The 21,253-nt window shown below is 47.9% G+C and overlaps 1 protein-coding gene across 4 annotated transcripts; it reads right to left on the minus strand.

The window, feature by feature from the left end:
- Positions 1 to 564: 564 nt before the first annotated feature.
- On the minus strand, positions 565 to 16,494 carry ZNF16 (zinc finger protein 16). Of its 4 annotated transcripts, none has more exons than XM_008526186.2 (3): positions 16,328 to 16,494; positions 13,553 to 13,757; positions 565 to 2,680 (listed from the first exon to the last, which is right to left on the minus strand). In XM_008526186.2, the coding sequence occupies exons 2-3, from the start codon at positions 13,746 to 13,748 to the stop codon at positions 915 to 917; spliced, it is 1,962 nt and encodes a 653-aa protein (XP_008524408.2). In that variant the 5' UTR covers positions 13,749 to 13,757; positions 16,328 to 16,494; the 3' UTR covers positions 565 to 914. The 4 variants fall into 4 exon arrangements, with proteins under 4 accessions (XP_008524408.2, XP_070488493.1, XP_008524409.2 ...); XM_070632392.1 differs by having other exon boundaries at positions 13,659 to 13,757; positions 16,328 to 16,483; XM_008526187.2 differs by lacking the exon at positions 16,328 to 16,494 and adding an exon at positions 15,423 to 15,496.
- Between the last annotated feature and the right edge of the window lie 4,759 nt (positions 16,495 to 21,253).

The following is a 21,253-nucleotide window of genomic DNA, read 5'->3' on the forward strand; positions in this document are numbered from 1 at the left end:
CATGTTGCTTCTGGGCCAAGATGCCCTCGCTCAGGGAGCAGGAGCACAGCTCTGGGAAACTGAAGGGGGGGGGGGGGCACGGTCCTGGCACCTAGTGAGTGCTCCATAAATTTCTAGTGATGAATGGACCTGGGAAAAAACTGAGCCTGGGAGCTTGTGGGGAGAACAAGACGGGCAGAGAGAGAGCTGGCCTCTGCAGGGCTGACAGCTGGGACCGTGAGGCACAGAACTGGAGGCTGGGAAACAGCTGAATGCATAATTGTGCAGCAGCCCCAAGTGGGGCCATGGGGACCTGAGTCACAGTGGAGCTGTGAGGAGAAAGCAGGACCTGAGACTGCAGATGGACACAAAGGAAAGGGAACAGTGGGGGAGTCCTGTGTGCAATTACAGAAAGAATAGGAAAGGAGGAGGAATTGGTGGTAATGAGTACACACCACCTCTGGGGGAGGGTGACAGCAAGCAGACCTGAAAACTCTCGGCCTGACTTTTTGTAAACAGAATATCAATTACAGCCACTGACAAACAACTCATTCCTTATGTCTAATTACCAGACAACAGAATTACTGTGGTTATCCTGAACCAAAGGTCAGTTTACTTTTTTGGTTACATTTGATTACAGTAATAAACTCTATTCATGAATATGCAGCCTCTATCATCTTTTCCCTCCTAACAAATATGGCAGTCTGATGATAAAACGTAAAACAAAACAAAGAAGAAACAAGAGGGCACATGAGGCAGGAGTGACAGCAGGGGGAAGGAGGGAAGGGAGCCTGTAAAGGACGTCTCAAAAGAGGGCCCAGCTTTGTGGATGGAGAGACGTGGCATGGAGGGCAGCGGGTGGGCCTGGCTTCAGGTCTGGGAGCTTGGAGAGGCTGAGACACGGCCAGTGAGCTGGAGGGAGAGCACACTCAGTTTCACTCCCTGGTGTGGATCAGCTGGTGCTTGACCAACTTCGACCGCTGGCTGAAGGCTTTCCCACAAGCAGTGCAGTCGTAGGGCTTCACCCCAGTGTGAATCCTCTGGTGCTGGATAAGGACTGAACGCTGGCTGAAGGACTTCCCACACTCATTGCACTTATAGGGCCTCTCACCAGTGTGGATTATCTGATGCTGAATAAGGTGTGAACTCTGACTGAAGCCCTTACCACATTCAACACACATGTACGGCTTCTCCCCAGTGTGAACTTTCTGGTGGTGGATGAGGTTTGAGCTTCGATTGAAGGCTTTACCACACTGGTTACACTCATGGGGCTTCAATCCATTATGGATTCTCTGATGCTGAATGAGAGTTGAGCTCTGGCTGAAGGTTTTCCCACATTCAGTACATTCATAGGGTTTCTCTCCAGTGTGAACTCGCTGGTGGAGGATAAGGTTGGAGCTGCGACCGAACGTCTTCCCGCATTCGTGACACTCGTAGGGCTTGTCGCCTGTGTGGACGCCCTGATGCTGAATGAGGGCTGAGCTGTGGCTGAAGGCCTTCCCGCAGACGCCACACTCATATGGCTTCTCCCCTGTGTGGATTATCTGGTGCTTTCTGAGCACCGAGCTGTAACTGAAGGCTTTCCCACACACACTACACACGTGAGGCTTTTCTCCAGTGTGAATTCTCCGGTGCTGAATGAGGCTCGAACTCTGACTGAAGGCCTTTCCGCAGTCACTGCACTTATAGGGTTTCTCTCCAGTGTGGACCCTGTGGTGCTTAATGAGATTGGAGACCCGGCTGAAGGGTTTGCCGCACTCGTTACACTCATAAGGTCTCTCTCCAGTGTGGACCCGCTGATGCTTCCGCAGGTGTGAGCTCTGGCTGAAAGCTTTCCCACACTCATTGCACTCGAAAGGCTTCTCGCCTGTGTGGATCCTGTGGTGTTTAATGAGGTTTGAGCTTCGCCTGAAGGCCTTCCCACATTCACTGCACACGTACGGCTTCTCCCCAGAGTGGATTCTCTGATGCTGGATGAGGTTTGAGCTCCGCCTGAAGGCCTTCCCACATTCGCTGCACTCATAGGGCTTCTCACTCACGTGGGACTTCTGGTGCTTTTTAAGGCTCGAGCTCTGGCTGAAAGCCTTTCCACATTCACTGCACACATAAGGCTTCTCTCCACCATGGTTCACCTGGTGCCTCACGAGGTTTGAGTGCACACTGAAGGCCTTCCCACATACACTGCACTCATACGGCTTCTCACGCACATGAGACCTCTGATGATTCCTAAGAACTGAGTTCTGGCTGAAGGTTTTCCCACACTCATTGCAAATGAATGGGCTTTCAGCTGTGCGAAGCCCCTCACAGCTAGACAGGTCCATGCCGTGTTGGAAGCTCTGGCCACACAGGTCGTACGGAGGCAGTCTCTCTTCCACAGGGACTCCCGGATATGCCACTGCGTTTGGGCTCAGACTGAAGTTTCTCTCAAAATCATCCGAGTCCAGCTCACTCTCTGCTAAAGGGCCCTTAGGAAGCACGGCCACTGGTGTGAAGTCCTCCTTCCGGCAGAGGGACTCCACCCGTCTCTCGTCATCAGGGACTCCCCAGTCTCCTTCTAACACATCGTCACAGAGTTCTCCAAGCTCAGGTGCCTGGGAAACATCACTGGTATAGTTTTCTGACATTCCTGCCTGTAGTTCCAAATTCTCAGAAACTTCCTCCTTCTGAAGAAATTCCTTACCTTCAGTCCTGGTGTCCCAATCTGAAATGACAGACAAAGTCACTTGGAAGGAAACAGGAAAATACACAGGTGAGTCTAGGGGTGTGGGACCCACTGGGGGTGGTAGTCCCAGATCTCCTGAGGGGGCCAGGGAGGGGCTGTGAGAGCTCCGAGAGGACAAGGCTGCCGAGCAACGAAGACTGACCCTCAGCCCCATCTCAGAAAATCACCAGCAATCTCCATACTGGTTCAGGCCAAAATCCTAGTGCCCCTCAGCTGCCTTCCTTTTGCCCGCAGCAGGTCATCAGCAAGTCCTGTCAGCTCTACCTGGAGTGTGTTCCACACCCAGGTGCTCACCCCTCCCATGTGCACAGGGAAAGCAGTACACACTTCGCCTTACACTGTTGAACGCTCTACTCCTTTTTCTTGACCACAATGCGTGGTGTCAGTTTCTCAAGCCTCCATTTGTCCTCCTAGTGCCAACTAACGGCATTCAGACTTTGCCTGAGGAATTGCCAGTGTGGGGGGTGGGCCCGCCACCAGCAGGTGCAAGGAGCCCCCTCCCTTCAGAAAAGCAGAGCTGGTTCCGGAGGTGTGGTGGGCTGAGGGCTGTGCTGGGGACTTGTGTGAAGCATCAGAGTCTGTCTCATTCAACAGGGGCCCCTTCAGAGGCCTTGCCCTGCCAAAGCCACTATTGCCCCTTAAGACCCACTAAGAGACCTGACTGGGTTAGCTGGGTGATTTCACGCTATGCTACAATGCTGAAGTGGCTGCGTCTCTCTGGGAAGGTGGAGACATGCACAAGGCTCCTCGCCACACCAGAAGGGCTTCGGCACCTCGCCCTTCTCTCTTCCCGCCTGAAGGAACAAGGAAACGCTCGCTCTCCTGGATCTCTCACCTCAGCAAAGATCCTGAGTCTCCGTCTCATTGAAGTTGAACCCCTTATCCATACCACTGCCGCCTTTCCTGCCTGGACACTGAGCAGCTTACCTGGTCCCCCACCTTCCCCTCATGCCCAGACAGCCCGGTGACACCAGGTACTTCAAGACTCTCCCAGGCCCTCCCACGCTCATACCCACCTCTCCTCCCGCTGTGCCCTCAGCAGGTGGACACGCTCACCTCAGGATCCGCCTGCTGAACAGCCTCCCCGGATGGTTCTCATGCTCCCCTTCCCTCCCTCCTGGCCTCTGCTCAGATACCTCACTGGAGCGCCTCCTCTGGCCATCTCCTGCACAACCGCCATCGCTCCCTGACAGGGCTCCGTGTCCTGGGTCTGGGCAGCCACTCGTCTGGCTGCAGTCAGTAGCGCTCAGTGGGTGGGTGAAACACCCCCCACCACACAGCCTCCTTGGGCCCATGGCCCTCTGACCTACCACTCAGTTTGGGCCAACACTGCCTGGAACTTCTCCTGCCTCATATGGATGCCTCTGTTCTCCTTGGAGTCACCAGAGTGATCTCAAGGCAGACCTGGCTGGTCACATGCTCAGCATGTCTCAGATGTGCACACATCTGGTGCTGATACTTCACATTCCAGTCACCTGCATGGAGTCTGTGCCAGGCCTCTCTCCTATGTGGGTGACGTGCTTTACCTTCCTGCTGACCCTGGGGCAGGCCCACTGCCACACGCTGCACACAGGCTGACCGTGTCCTCCAGTGAGCCTCACTCCCTCAGGCTGGGAGCCCTGCCTCAGGGTGTCTAGGAAATGCCCACATGCTGCTAGGCTCCCAGGAGTCACGAAGGGAGGGTGCAGCAGGAAACAAGGGTCTGGACAGGATGGCCTGGGGCTCACTATGCCCCCTGTTGCCCCCAGCAACTGACCCAGGGAGCCCCCGCTCTCTTCTTGCTGCATGTGGAGAAAGGACCAGAAGGGGATGGCACACACAGGAGTCAGCAGAGCTTTCCTGTAAAGGGTCACAGAGGACCCTTTTGAGGCTTTGTGGCTGTATGGTCTCTGTCACATGGTCTGCTTTCTAACAATCCTTAAAAACTCTCTAAACCAGTCTTTGCTCACAGCTCATAAAAAACCACTGGCCAGCTGGATGTGGCCTGCAGCCATAGTCTGCTGAGCCCTGACTGAGACAGTCACTTGTGTGGCTCAGGTGGCGGCAATGGAAACAGTCCTGGGGCCTGAGCCACTGTCGGCCTAGAAGTCTTTTATTTAGACAGGAAACGAAAGTGAGTCCTGTGGGTGAGGAAGGTGAAGTCACTTTGGATTTGTTAAATCTGATGTAATTCTCTGCAACATAAGAACTCTTGGAAGAAATAATGAAAGTTCCTCTTTTGAAAAGAAATACAAAATCAGAAATATGGTTTTCCTTAAGAAAATCTAAAAAAAACAAAAAATCCAGTAGAATTTGGGTTTAAAGGCAAAGCAAAAGATTTGAAGGCAAACACAGTTGCTTGCACTGTCCTTGCTGACCCCACAACTGACACCAACTGGACAAAAGAATGAGGACTCTGAGCCCTTCTAGGACACACTAAACCTACGGCATCAACCAAGAAGAATGCTCACTGAAGACCTTCATGATGAGTAGCTTCCAGGTTTGTGAAAAACAACTTTAGATAAGTACCCAAGTGAAAGCCAAGCTTGGGCGAATGCCACGTGTGCCTGTGGTCACAGGATGCTGCCAGTGGCACAGCAGCAACTGCACCCCCCAGTGCCTCACTGAGCCACCTGCCTTACAGACCCCCATGTGCCCCTGCACATTCAGGTGGGGGCTCCACTAATCTTTCATCTCTCACACAGCAGCTTTTGTTTCATTTTATGTAATAATTTATTGAGGTGAAATTCACAAACATAAAATTAACTGTTTTAAATAAACAATTCAGGGTGAGCCCCGGTGGCCTAGTGGTTAAGTTCGGCAGGGTTCGCCTTGGTGGTCTGGGTTTGGTTCCTGGTGTGGATCTACACCACTCGCCAGTAGCCATGCTGTGGCAGTAGCTCACATGCAAAAAGAGGAAGACTGCACAGATGTTAGCTCAGGGCGAATCTTCCTCAGAAAAAAACCAACCAAACAAAAAACCAAACAATTCAGTGGCATTTAGTACATTTACAGTGCCGTGTAATCACCACCTCTATCTAGTTCCCAAACACTCCCGGCACTCCAGAGCAATGCCCCTTTCCCATCACAGTTATCTCCATGCCTCCCCACCTCAGCTCCTGGCAACCATCAATCTGCATTTTGCCTCTCTGGATTTATCTCCTCCTGACATCTCATGGATGCAATCATAACATGTGACTTTTTGTGCCTGGATTCTTTCACTTAGCCTAACGTTTTTGAAGGTTTGTCTGCATTGCAGCATGTATCAGTGCTTCATTCCTTTTTATGGCTGGACAATATTCCAGTGCATGGATATACCACATTTTGTTTACCCATTCATCTACTGGTGAACATCTGGGCTGTCTGCACCTTTTAGCTATTGTGAATAGTGCTGCTGTGAACATGATAGACATGTACTTGCTGGAGCACCTGTCTTCAATTCTTTGGTACATATCTAGCAGTGGAAGTGCTGGGTCATACGGTAATGCTGTTTAAACTTTAGAGGAACTGCCAAATTGTGTTCCACAGTGGCTGCATCATTTTACACTCCCACCAGCAGTGTACTAGGGTTCCAATTTCTTCACACCCTTCAAAACACTTGTTACTTATAATCATTCTAGGGTACAGGAAGTGGTAATCTCATTGTGGTTTTGACTTGCACTTCTCAAATGACTAATGAATTTGAGCATCTTTTCATTTGCTTGTTGACCATTTGTGTATTTTCTTTGGAGAAATGTTTATTCAAGTCCTTTGCCCATTTTTAAATTGGGCTGTTTGTCTCTTGTTGTTGAGTTGTTAGAATTCTTTATATATTCTGGGTACTACACCCTTACTAGATATGCAATTTGCAAAGATTTCCTTCCATTCTGTACGATGTCTTCTCACTTTCTTGATAATGTCCTTTGATGCCCAGAAGTTTTAAATTTTGATGAAGTCCAATTTACCTATCTTCTTCTTTTTGCTTATGCTTTTGGTATTGTATCTAAGAATCCACTGCCAAACGCAAGGTTATGAAAATTCACCTGTTTTCTTCTAAGAGTTTTACGACTTTAGTTATTATATTTAGGTTATTGGACCATTTTGAGTTAAGTTTTATCTCTGTGTGAGGTAGGGGTACAAGTTCATTCTTTTGCATGTGGATATTCACTTGTCTCAGCACCACTTGTTGAAGAGACTTATCTTTCTGCAATGAATGGTCTTGGCAGCCTTGTTGAAAATCCATTGGGCACAGATGTATGGGTTTACTTCTAGACTCTGAATTCTATGCCACTGATCTGCATGTCTATCCTTACATCAGTACCAAATTGTTTTGATTACTGCAGGTTTGTAGTAAGTTTTGAAACTGGGAAGTATGAGTCCTCCAGCTTTGTTCTTTTTCAAGCTTGTTTTTGCTATCTGGGGCCCCTTGTAATTCCATATGAATTTGAGGATCAACTTTCCTGCTTCTGTAAAAAAGCCTGTTGGTGTTTTGATAGGGATTGTATCAAATCTGGAGATTGCTCTAGACAGCACTGACATCACAGCACTATGCAGTCCAACTCGTGGACATGTGATGTCTTCCCAATTCTTTAGGTATTCTTTAATTTCTCTTGGCAATGCTTTGTAGTTCTCAGCAAACAAATCTTTCACCTCCTTGGTTAAATTTATTTGTAGGGTTTTTTTCCTTTTTGATGCTATTATAAAAGAATTGGTTTTCTTAATTTCCTTTTTGGACTACTCATTGCTGCTGTATAGAAACACATGTGATATTGTGTGTTGACCCATACCCTGAAATTTTGCTGAATTCATTTATTAGCTCTAGCAGCCTTTTAACAGATTCCTTGGGATTTTCTATATATGGGATCATGTCTTATGCAAACAGAGATAGTGTTACTTCTTTCTTCCCAATTTAAATGTCCTGTCTTTCTTTCTCTTGCCTGACTGCTCAGGTTAGAACTTCCAGTACAATGTTGAATAGCGGTGGTGAAAGCAGGCATATTTTCCTGATCTTAGGGGAAAAGCTTTAAATCTTTCACCATTGTGTATGATGCTGGCTGTGGGTTTCTCATGAATGCCCTTTATCATATTGAGGAGATTCCTTTGTATTATGAGTTTTCTGAGTATTTTTTTTAATCATGAAACGGTGTTTGATTTTGTCAAATACTTTTTCTGCATCGAGATTGTGGTTTGTTCTCTTCATTCTATTAACATGGTAAATGACACTGATGGATTTTCTTATGCTGAGCCACTCTTGTATTCCAGGGTTATTACCCATGTAGTCATGGGGTAAAATACTTTTAATATGCTGCTGGATTCTGTTTGCTTGTATTTTGTTGAGGGTGTTACATCCATAGCCATAAAAGATCTTGATATGTAACTTTCTTTTCTTGTGATGTCTTTATTTGGCTTTCCTTGCTCTTCTAAATTTTATAAGGGTTTGAGAAAAATTGGTATTAATTCTCCCTTAAATGTTTGGTAGAATTTACCAGTGAAGCCATTTGGTCCTGGGCTTTTCTTTGTTAGGAGGGTTTTTATTACTGATTAAATCTTTAATTGCCACAGGTCTGTTCAGAGTTCCTGCCTATTCTTTAGTCACTTTTGGTAATTTGTGTGTGTTTTTTTAAGATTGGCATCTAACATCTGCTGCCAATCTGTTTTTTCTTCTTCTTTTCCCCAAACCCACCCACTACATAGTTGTATATTCCAGCTGTAGGTCCTTCTGGTTGTGCTATATGAGAGACACCTCAGCATGGCTTGATGAGTGGTGTCATGTCTGTGCCCAGGATCTCAACTGGTGAAACCCTGGCCGCCGAAGCAGAGCATGTGAACTTAACCACTCAGCCACGGGGCTGACCCTGTTAATTTCCGTGGTTTTTTAAAAAAGATTTTATTTTTCCTTTTTCTTCCCAAAGCCCCCCAGTACATAGTTGTGTATTTTTTGTTGTGGGTTCTTCCAGTTGTAACATGTGGGACGCCACCCCAGCATGGCTCAGTGAGCAGTGCCATGTCCATGCCCAGAATCCGAACGGGTGAAACCCTGGGTCACTGTAGCGGAGGATGCAGACTTAACCACTTGGCCACAGGGCTGGCCCCTAATTTGTGTTTTTTTAGGAATTTATATCTTTCATCTATGTTATCTAATTTGTTGGTGTACAACTGTTAACAGTATTCTCTCATATTCCTCTTCACTTCTGTAAGGTTGGTAGTAATGTCCCCATTTTAATTTCTGATTTTTGTTGTCTTTTTTCTTTGTCAAAGGTTTGTCAATTTCATTGATCTTTTCAAAAAATCAACATTGATCCTTTACTGTTTTTCTATTTTACTTCATTTATCTCTGCTCTAACATTTATTTCCTTCCTCCTGATAGCCTTGGGTTTAGTTTGCTCTTCTTTTTTGTAGTTCTTTAAGATGTAAAGTTCAGTACTGATCAATCTTCCTTTTTTATGTAGGCTTTTATGGCTATAAATTTCCCCTTTGGCACTGCCTTCCCTGCATCCCGTAAGTTTTACTGGTATTTTGTGCTTTTGTTCTCATTTGTCTGCAGGTATTTTCTAATTTCCCTTGGCATTTCTTGTTTGATTCTTTGGCTGAGAGAGTGTTGTTTTTATTCCTACATATTTGTGAATTTTCCAATTTTCCTGCTGTTATTGGTTGGAGATGAGACTTTAAATGTTTTCAATCTTTTTATCAATATACAATGTCCTTCTTTCTCTTGTAACAGTTTTTGACTTAGTTTATTTTGTCTGATATTTGCGAAGTCACCCCAGCTCTCTTTTGGTACTATTTGCAGGCATATCTTTTTTCACTTTAAACTTATGTGTGTCTTTGCATCTAAAGCAAGCCTTCTGTACACAGCACACAGCTGAGTCCATGCCTGTTCGCCCATTCTGTAATATCCGCCTTTGACTGGACAGTTTAAGGCATTTACATGTGACGTAACCACCAGTAAGGGAGGACTCACTTCTGCCATTCACTGTTCGTTTTGACCTTTTACCTCTTTATCCCTCATTTCCTCTATTGCTGTCTTCCTTTGGGTTCAGTTTATTTTGTGCAGTGTACCATTGTGATTTTCTTCTTTCTTCCTGTTCTGTATAGTTTAAGACACTTTCTTAGTGGTATCGTGGGGATTACAATTAACATCTTAACATCCTAAAACAATCTAGTTTGTTTCCCCAGCTGTTTTCCCTCTCTAGCTTTACTGAAATACAACTGACATATAATACTGTGTAAGTTTAAGGTGTACAATGTGACGATTGGATATATGATTATGTGGAAAATGATTATCACCGTAACATTAATTAACATCTATCACCTACATAGTTACTTTTTTTTGTGGTAAGGATTTTTAAGATCTACTCTCTTAGCAGTTTTCAAGTATATAATACAGTATTGTTAACTACAGTCACCATACTGTAATTAGATCCCCAAAATAAAACCATCAAGTTTGAATTGATACCAACTCAGTTACAACAGCATACAAAACTCTGCTTCTATACAGCTCTGTTCCTCCCTTTGTGCTGTTGTCACAAATGCATCTTTATATGTTGTGTGTTCAATAACATAGATTTATAATTATTTTTATGCATTTGTCTTTTACATCATGTAGGAAATAACAAGTGGAATTATAAACCAAAAACACAGTAATACCAGCTTTTATATTTACCTTGCTAGTTACCTGTACCGGAGATCTTTATTTCTTTGTATGGCTTTGAGTCCCTGTCTAGTGTCCTTTCATCTTAACCTGTAGGATTCCCTTTAGCATGTTTTGTAGGGCAGGTCTATTGGTAACAAATATCCTCAGCTTCTGTTTATCTGGGAATGTCTTAATTTCTCCTTCATTTTGGAGGATAATGTTATCAGATAAAGAACTCTTGGTTGAGGTTGTTTTCTCTCAGCACTTTAAATATGTCATCCCATTACCTTCTGACCTCCATGGGTCCTGATGAGAAACTGGCTGTTAATCTTATTGAGGATCCCTTACATGAGATGGGTGCTTCTCTGTTGTTGTTTTCAACAATTTGATTATAGTGAGTCTTGATGTGGATCTCTGAATCTATCCCAGTTGGAGTTTGTTGAGCTTTCTGGATGTGTAGATTTAATGTCTTTCATCAAACTTGAGATGTTTTGGCCATTATTTCTTTAAATATTCTTTCTGCTCCTTTCTCTCTCTTTCCTCCTTCTTGGACTCTCCTAATGCATATATTGGTTTGCTTGATGGTATCCCACAGGTCGGTTAGGCTGTTCATTTTTCTTCAACATTTTTGTTTTTAACATTAGCCCTGAGCTAACATCTGCTGCCAATCTTCCTCTTTTTTTGCTGAGGAAGATCGGCCCTGAGCTAACATCTGTGCTCATTTTCCTCTACTTTATATGTTGGCTTGCTGAGCGGTGCCATGTCCACACCCAGGATCCAAACTGGTGAACCCTGGGCCGCTGAAGTGGAACGTGTGATTTAACCACTGTGCCACCGGGCCAGACCCTTCAACTTTTCTTCTTGCTGCTCCTCAGAGTGGACAATTTCAATTCTCCCATCTTCAAGTTCTCTGGTTTTCTACTGCCTGCTCAAATCTGCTGCTGAAGCCCTCCAGTGGGTTTTTCATTTTAGTTATTGTACTTTTCAACTGTAGAATTTCTATTCTGTTCCTTTCTATAATTATATATAATATAAATTATATTTTTTATAGTTATATAAATATAAATCATATACTTCTAACTACATAAATTTAAAGTCTTCTATTGATAGTCTCATTTTGTTTTCCTGGTTTCCTTGAGTTCTCTCTACGTTTCCTTTTAACTCGTTGACCACATTTAAGACAGTTGATTTAAAGTCTGTCAAGAAGCTATGCTTTTTCAGGGACAATTTATGCCAGTTATTTCTCTTCCTTTGAATGGGTTGGCCATATTTTCCTGCGTCTTTGTGTTCTTGGCTAGACATTTGAATATATACTGTGGTAACTCTGTAAATCACTCTCTCCCTCCTCCAGGGTTTTCTGTTCTTGAGTGTTGAAGGCTACAGTTGTCTGTTCATTTAGTGACTTTCCAAACTGTTTTTGCAAGGACTGCATTCCTTGTCCTGTGTGGTCACTGAGGTCTCTGTTTCTTTAGCTTGTGTTCCACTAGTGTTTTGACAGAGACTTCCTTGAACACCAACATTAAAAGAAAAATAATCATCTCTCACAGTCTCTGTGGACTGGCTCTGTGCTGGGGCGCCTCTCCAACATCATTTATGACTCTGCCTCAGCTTCCTGCCTTCACAGGTCCTGGAGATCAGCCAGAGGTGAAGCTACAACCTTCATAGGTCTTTTGTGAGCACACATCCTGTCTTTCCTAAATTCCCTGATGTATGAGGGGGTCTTGGAATGCCCTCATCTCCCCAGCTTTCCCTCCTAGGCTTTACATGGTTAACTGTACTGTTAGGTGATGTTGCCAGTGGCTGTGGGGTTTTAGTTCACCTTACAATGTTGTTTGAGCCCACTGCTTTTCTGCCTTGAGTAAGTTCTGAGTTGGGCAAAACAGAGATGAGCACTTTGCATCAAACCTTAATCTAATCCTACACACGTTAGAACAAACAAAATAATTTCTGAATAAGGTCTGCTCTGTTCCCAGTAGAACCAGGGTCCCACACTGGGAATGCAGGCTGCTCACTTTAAGACTGCTACTGAGCCAGGGAGTGTTTGGGGCATGAACAAGTAAAAACACCACAAAGCTCTCCTGCCATTTTTAAGTTGCCTTTTTCTTTCTCTCTGGTGAGGAAGACTGGCCCTGAGCCAACAGTGGTGCCCATCCTCCTCCATTTTGTATATGGGACGCTGCCACATCACGGCTGGATGGGCGGTGCTTAGGTCTGTGCCCAGGATCTGAACCCGTGAACCCCAGGCTACTAAAGCAGGGCACACGAACTTAACTACTATGCCACTGGGCCCCATAAGTAGTTTTTTTCTTGATTCAGCATTCTCTTAGTTGCTGTAAACCTGACTTTCAGATTTCTGACAAAGTTGGTCCTGACAGCTTCTGCTTGTATTTTTATGTTTATGTGGAGGAATGAGTGTTCGGAACTGCCTACTCTACTAATTTGCTCTGCAATGGCTTTTTAAATATGAGGTACCATCAACCTGGTGTTTTTTGGAGCAAGGTCCTGGCCTCCCTCCCATTCTCTGCCTGGCATCCCTTTGGCCATCTGGTTGACATTCTGCCTCTGCCCAAGACAGTCAGCAGGTCTGTCTCTCAGGGCCACTTTCTGGGGTCTCTCACTCTCTATCCACTGCCTTCCTCCAGCACACCCAGGACTGAACTGCACCATCTCTGCCCTTAGGCCAACCTTTCCTGGCCACACAGGGTCTGACCAGGATGTCACAGGATGCTACAGAGGCACCGCCCAGATGTCCTGGCTGTAATTACAGGTGCCATGTAGTTAATAGTGTCCTCTTGTAAAACAGCCACTGTCAAGTGTCAGTAAGGAAAGCTTAATGCTGAGTATCCATCCTAATCACTGCTGAGGGTCCAGAAAAGGTGAGCCAGAAAGCCTTCAGGGAGGACCCTCTGATAGGCTTCTGAAGGGGATGGGAGCAGCTGGGCAGTGTGAGTGCAGCCAGGAGGGAACAGAACCAAGGCCTGGATTATGGCAGAACTCTGAGGTCATAGGACCACCACCAGCCTGGTGGTTGGGCTAAACAAGGCACAGCTGACGACCATCATGACGACCCCTCTATGGGGGGGGAGGGGAACTAGTGTCCTGCTTAGGGCGCCAGGGGCCAGGTAACTTCCTTGCTGACCTCCAGTCTTGGCCTCTCAAGTCCACAAGGCACCCCACCCCTAATGATGACAGAGACACCTCTTGGGGGTGGACGAGGTCCCCCAGAGGGAAGGCACCAGTGAGAAACTTGCTCCCAATACCTGGCTGCTGATGGTGACGGGAGGTGGTTCTTGGCTCAGTGTTGCCACAGCAGAGGGGACCACGGAGGGCAGATCCAGGGTGGGTCACACTGGGAGCATCACTCACACAGGCCTGGGCTGTGGGGGTCCAAGGGGATGGTCCAGGAACTGAGGGCTCCATTTCTGTCTCTTCGGGGCGAGCTCTGAGGCTGGGCATGGCTGGGACCTGGAGACCAGCAAGGACGTAGGTGAGTGTGCAGAGGGGCTAGCTCCAGGGGCCCATCCTCCCACCAGGCAGGGGTCTCTTCCTCCACCCTGTAGCCCAGGCCTGAGTACGGTGTGGCGCTGGGTGTCAGGGACCAATGCCACATTCCCTGATCCTGGACCCAGGGGGAGGGGGAGCCTGCCATGGGGACACAGACTCACGAGCCAGGGCCACAGATAGGAATAGGTAAGATGCTGACCCAGGGCAAGATGAGCACACAGTGCCCTGTGGGCACCTCCTGGAAGGGCCAAGGCCTGCCATGATAGGAGAGCAGCCCCCACAAAGCCTGCACCCTCGTTCCTGACACAACACCCTGAGGGTGGACCACCAGCCTCCCACACAGCAGGGGCAGCAGTTTCAGAAGCTGGGCAGCGTGTGCGGCAGATGTGCAGTTGGTCATTCCAATGGTCAGGTCTGTCTGAGTTGTGCCCTCCTGACAGCACCCACAGAGGATGTCCCTGTCTCCACTCTCTTGGGCTGTCCTCCCATTGCACCAGCAGCTCCCTCCCAGGCTCCTCCTCACCTCCCTCTTCGTGCTGGTGCCCCAGGTTTCACTTTTGCATCTATACCAACTTCCTTGGTTAATTTGTCCAGTCCTGAGGCATCAACATCCCTTATCCTGTGAAAACTGCCAAACCTGGGCTCATCTCCAGTCCTAACTGCTCCCTGAGCAGGAAACAGGGCATTTCCACCCGGACACAAGTTGGGTCCCCCACATGGACGGAGTTACTGATTCCCCCCACCACTCCCACTGCCTTCGCTCTGTACAAATGCACCATGCCCTGTCCAGCGGCCCACCCAGGAGTGTGGTGGCACCCCTTGGCCCCTTATTCACACTGCACCATTGACAGCTACCACTGACCCCTCTACCCTTTAGGGGTAGAGAAGATGAGGCAGGAAATTTTGTCAGAAGCCCATTGTGGACACTGCCTTCCAATCTAAGGACTGGATTTCTCCTCTTGGACATGCATTTTGTGTTTCCCAAACACCCACCACACACCAGGGTCTGTTTTGGGGATGGTGTGAGGACACAGCAGTGACCATCCTCCTCAGGGACCTTAGCGAGGAGACAGGTCATAGCAAATACATCAGTAAGGTGGGCAAGAGCTCTGGGCAGAGGCAGCAGTCAAGGGGCAGAGCCCTGGGGCAGGTGGGGGCATTTAGACCAGGCCCAGAGAAGGGGGCTTAGGACAAGTCTGGTTAGAAAGGTGGGAGAAGGTAGAGAGGAAATGGGACAGAGGTGTGGGCAGAGCTCAGGGGCAGGGGCATGGCAGGAAAGACTATAAGAGGCCAAGGCTGCCTGATGAATGGGAGGCGCTGGCCACACTTCGCTAGCAGGAGACAGAACTGACCGAACATCTCAGGGAGACTGACCTGGCCCTGGTGCCCAGAGGGACGGCGCAGAGCAGGCAGAGTACCGACTTAAGGCGTCCCTCTGTGCGGCAGCAGAACTGAGCAGGTGCCGCGGCCATGGGGGACCTTCAGTATCCCTCTCCAGAGGGAAGACTCTATCATAGGCAATACTTATTTAGTTCATTTTATTTTAAAATTCCTGAAATCATTATCACTGTCACTGAACAGGTGCAGTCAGATGGCTCAAAATCCAAAAGGTAAAAAAGGACTTACGGCGAAACACCTCCTTGCCGGCCACTCAGCTCCCCTTCCCAACTTCTAATTCATCCTTCCAGATTATTCTAAGCCTACACAAACAAATATATATATATATATATATATATATATATATATACACACACACACCTATATATATATTTTTATTTTTTTATTATAAACTGTACCCAACTATGCTCGCTTTACATCCTGCTTTTTCACCTCAGTACACGTCGGCTCTGGCTCGGGGACTGACACCAACCTGTGACAGACAGAATGCCCCTCCCCACCACGTCCACACCGAATCCCCGGACCTGTGGTCACGCTCCACCACACAGCAGCACAGACTGCGCAGAGGGAGCGAAAGGGACGGGCCTGGACTGTCCTGGTGGCCCCCATCTAACCGCATGAGCTGCTGTGACTCTGAGACGCAGGGACCCGTGCAAGGACTGGGCCTCCAGGAGCGAAGGACGGTCAGCGAGGAAACATGCACTTCGGTGCAAGAACTCAAGGCACCGGACTCTCCCGGCTGAGGGCTCAACCCGGCGCCGAACAGAGATGACCGGAAGGACCGCAGGACGGCCCGGCCCTCGCGGGCCCGCTCCACGGGGGAGAACGGACTCCCCCGTCCCGAGTCCGCCACCGCCGGGCCCTCCGGGCGGGACGCCCGGCCCTGAACGGCAGCCCCACGTCTCGCCCGGCTCGGGCCGCTCCCGCGTGCGCGCCGAACGCCCGCGGCCCCTCCACCGCCGCCCCTCGCGCCGGGACACCACTCACCGCACACCCGCCCCGCGCTCCGCAGCGGCCTCGCGCGCAGGCCCGCCACCAGCCCCCGGCCAGCGCCCGCTCGGCCGCCCCCGCGCCCCACCGCAGCCCCCGCGACCCCCGCCCGTCCGAGCCTGCACCGCGGGCCCGGAACCCACCGCGGCGGCAGCGGAGTCTCGCGGGCGCGGGGTCGGCGACCTGGAGCCCGGCCTGCTCGAAGGCCCCTACTCCGGGGGTCGGTCTGCGAAGGGCGCACCGGCTGCAGCCCCGAAGCCGCAAGGCCCCGAGGCGGACCACGGAAGTCCCGCCCCGACTTCCGGAACGCGGGCACGCCCCGCCCCGGCCAGCGTAGCCGCTCTAGGCGGTGGGAGGCCTGGGGTCGAGTGTATCCATGCAACTAACGAGATGACAACTAGCTGCGGAAGATGACCTGTTAGAAATGGGGGGAGAACCAGATATGCCGCTGTCGTGGGGCCTGGATACCGGGTACCTAGAGTCGAACAGGCTGTAGATTGATAAGCACATGGAGATATATGTAGAAGAAAGGAATCCCGCCGTCAGCAAGTGATTCGACAGACAGATGGAAAAGCCAAAATTCCTTGAATAGGAATTTCGTGGGACATTTACAAAAATTCATTATACACTTAGACATAGAGAATACAAATATTCTGCATTTTACAGGCGGATAAAACTATCAAAATTAGAAATACATGATAAAAAGTTGACCAAAAACACGTTAACTGTTGGAATTTACGAGACAGTGTCTACATAACCTTTGAATCAAAAATGATATTAGCCGGAAAATTACAGACTATTTACAAAGCAATGAAAAGAAAACATCTCATTCTCACACCTATGAAACTCAGTGTAAAATATATAATATTCCCTGAATGTTTTTTAGAGAAAAATATATAAGTATATCACCTTAAATACATTTTCATTATTAAAGAAGACAAAAGCAGGGGCCAGCCCAGTGGTGCAGCGGTTAAGTGCACACATTCTGCTTCAGCGGCCCAGGGTTTGCTGGTTAGGATCCGGGGGACGGACATGGCACCGCTTGGCAAGCCATGCTGTGGTAGGCATCCCACATAGAAAGTAGAGGAAAATGGGCACGGATGTTAGCTCAGGGCCAATCTTCCTCAAAAAAAAAAAAAAAAAAAAAAGACAAAAGCATTTATCTTAAGAAGCTAGAAAAAGGAACAATACATCTCTGTGCACCAGCAATAACATATCAGATAATGTAACAAAAAATGAAATGTCCTCCACAACAGCAAGAAAAACTATAAAACACTGGGAATTAACAAAGAGCACTCTAGGCCAAAGAGAGAACACTTTGAAAACTCTAGTAAAGGACACAGAAGATGATCTATCAATGGAGAGAGATTTCTTGCTCTTGGATGGGACAATTTAGTATTTCAAGGATGTAAAATTTCCCCCAATTTAATCTACAGATTTACTGCAATCCAATCAAACTTCTACTTGAATTTTTAGGAGGAAACTCAAAATGTGTATAGAAAAAGAAACATCAGTGAATAGCCAAATCAACCTAAAAAGGGAAGGAGAGGGTGTGCTATCAGTATTGGCACAGAATTGACAAACAGCAAAACAGCACAGTGAAGAGCTCAGTGACAGACTTTTGTACAGATGGAAATTTAATAGATGATAAAAGTGGCACCACACTCAATGGCCAAAGGGTGGGTTGTTGGTAGAAGGTGTGAGCAAATGAGCTCACTCAATGGAGAAAAACAGAACCGGATTCCTACCCAACAACACACACAATGGTCATCTCTAAATGAGCTAAAGACCTAAATATGAAGCATAAAGAAATGAGATTAGCAGAAAAAAATACACAGGAAATATTTTTGAGACCCTGGGTTGGAAGAGATGCTCTGCTGATTAGCCATCAGAGAATTGCAAATTAAATGACAAGGAGATACCACTTCACACTGCTGGGCTGGAAAAGTTAGAAGCCTGGATAATACCAGTGTTAGCACTTGAGGTTCGAATATTTTTCTCTCATGTAAAATCACAAGTTTGTATGGCAGTTCCCCTAGACAGTGATCAGGGACCCAGGTGCCTCCCCTGGATGTTCTGCTGGCTGACTTGGAGGAGAATGGATAATAGGGATGACAGTTGCTTCTGCCACAGCCTTTCCATGTGGCTACCTGCTGCATCAGGATGCCACCCCTGGCCAAGAGGAACAATCCACAGTCCCGTCCAGTCCCTAATGCCTCTTCATCCAGTCCCTCTGGACAAGGTGCAGCCTCTCCACCAGGTCCTAGAACTGAAGGGCAAGTCGCCTGCCCCTACACACGCAGCTTGCAGTGTGGAGAAGGAGGAGGATAGGAAACACACAGCAGCATTCGGTCTGCTGGCAGTGTCTAAGAATAAGTCTGGCATGTGGTTATTGTGTACACGGCATAGCTGTGTTGAATGCAAAGTTTTCACATATGTAAGCGAGCCTAGCAGTCGTCTTTTGCAGGGTCTGCAGCGTCCTCCCATGGGCACCTCTGTATAAATGCTGGAGACCCTTTCCCTGGCAGGGCAGGGAGCTGTGGGACAGCACCCTCGTGCCCAAACTCAGCTACGGGAGGAAGTCCCTTGGCTCTGGGCCTCATCAGGTCTGACCTGACCCTCTGCGGGGCTTCCTTGTCCATGATCCCCATACCTACTTTCAAAGCGATGTGAGAGGCTACCCTAGGCAAGGCTGCACAGCTTTGCAGAGGTTTCCTGATTGGCAGTTGGAGGCCTGGGTCAGCTTTTCTGCTACACACTTCTATTCAGCTCCAGATTCAAATGCCCCATCTAGTCTTGGGTTTAAGTCTGAAGACGCTTGTCTTTTATTTATTGGCTTCTATGTGCTCACCATCCTCCTCTATCTCTCTAGCTCAATATGGCTCCCTTGAGGCCACCTGTATTGACAAACTCAGGTGAGATGGCAGCCTAAACTTGGCCATTCATCCACCAAGTATTTACAGAATTACCTTCCATGCACAAGACACAGGCCCATTCTCTGTGGGCAGGACCATCTTCATGGGCGTTAGATCTGTGCAGTGACAAGGGCTCTGTGCTTAGAAGGGCAAAAGCTTGGTTTAATGCTGGACTGATCCCTGTTATCTGGCCAAGAACTCTGAGTATTTGGGAGGATTGTGGGGCACATTGGCTGCCTCTTCAGAGCCTTGCTTTCTCAAAGCTTCATGTGGGGTTCAGAAGAAGCTGGTGTTTTCAGCCTTGTGGGGCCCACTTACCAGACTCCGGGTGAGAACAGATCCATAGCCACAGGCAGAGGCAAATCCCCTTGTCCAGATGTGCTCTCTTCCACCTGCACTTCTGTCTGCCTTCTTCTAGCCTGCATCTCTAGGATGGCTTTGCTGAAAGTGGCAAGAAGTAACCAACACTTGCCAACATTTCGAACTATTTTCAACCATTTCCTCTAGGGCTATAGTTTTAGTCACATGTAGTCTACTCCTAATATATCACAAGAAAGAGTCATACCAAGTGCTTTTCCATGCATAGCAGGGGTTGCCAGCTTTCCACTTGTAACACCTGTGCCCTCATGGCCTGATCACTGAGCCAACTCCACATGTATTAGGTTGTGTTTTGGCACTGCCCTACTTCCAGGTATCAAATTCTGAATTAGTTAGAATAAAGCTCAGCTGATGTAAAGAGGCTCAACACTAACACCGGCTTCAGCAAGGCAGAGAGCTGTTCAGAAATAGTTTTTACACCTGTGACAGTCCATGTCGGGGGGGGGGGGGTGGTGGCTGTCCTGAAGATGGAGGGGCACAGGCCCCTTCCACCTGAGGACTCCACCCTCCCCAGAGCATGGCCATCACCTGTGTGGCCAAAGATGCTGCACTACCACATCCCATCTCAGCCAGTTGGAAAAGGAAAAGGTGAGACCTTGAGGACACACTGAGAAGATGCACACATCCCTCCGCCCATGGCCCACATGCCACATCTCACTGCAGTACAGCTTAGAATCGTCATTTTTGTCTGGATGGGCAAATACTCAGCTAAAATTCCATTTCTAAAAAGGATAGGGAGAATGGAAAGATAGTAAGGGACAACCAGCAGATTCTGCACATCTACTGCAAGAGAAAAATAACACAATAAATACAACACCAGGAAGCAACATCAGAAATTATAAGAGGAAAAAACAGATAAAGATGGCCAAGACAAGGTCTTATGAAAACACAGCAAAAATCCACTATAATGTGCTGAGTGAAAAACACATTTGAATTGAGTATGATAGATCCTTTGTTCCGATGCCGGTTTTTGTGATGGCCACTGGGACGTGTGGTGAAAGTACCTTCCACGTGACCCAGCAGTCACAGACTAGGCATTACTGCTGTGCTCACTGACCCTGTGACCTTGAACACTAATTCCCCAGGTGCTGACCGTCAAATTTTGAAGTAGTCTATGCCCAAGAAGACAGGCTCCCACAAGGTCCCTTTGCTCCTCCCTTCAACACTACGACCTGGGCTCCTATTTCCCAGCTGAGCGAGCTCTCCTGAGAGAGCCTAAAGTGGCAACGGACGGACCTTGACCCTTTAGAGAGAAGGTAGTTAATCTCCTCTGTTATTCCAGGTCCCCTCTCCCCAGCTTCCCCATGGATTTCCAGGCCCCGTGCAGCACAGGGTTCACCCGGGAGGGAGAAGCATAAGGAAAATGATGTGATAGCAGCCTTGTGGGGAGGGACAGAAGGACTATCGGAAGTCAGGGATGTGGGGAAATGGGATGCTTGCTGGCCCATCTGCCCCGTCTGTTCCCTTCCCTCCAGGATGCACTTCTCACCTCTTGACTCTCACAGGGACCTGCACAAGCTCCCCTTTGAGAGTCAGAAGATGGGGAAGATCTCTCTGGTGGGGGTCACTGCCCGCTCCTGTTAACTTGTAAAACCTCAAAATGAGTTTATTTGGGAATAACCAAAAGAATTGCATTTTGGGATGTGCATGCCATGACAAACCATAGGCCAATCCAGAAAAGAAAGGAGGGGAGCTGACTTTATAGAGAAAAAGGGGAGAGGGAGGGGCTGTTCTAAAGGAAAGTCCATGAAGGGAGAGTAAGAGTTCTGGGTGGCA

This window comes from Equus przewalskii, chromosome 8 (genome assembly GCF_037783145.1).
Source record: "Equus przewalskii isolate Varuska chromosome 8, EquPr2, whole genome shotgun sequence".
Taxonomy (NCBI): Eukaryota; Metazoa; Chordata; class Mammalia; order Perissodactyla; family Equidae; genus Equus; species Equus przewalskii.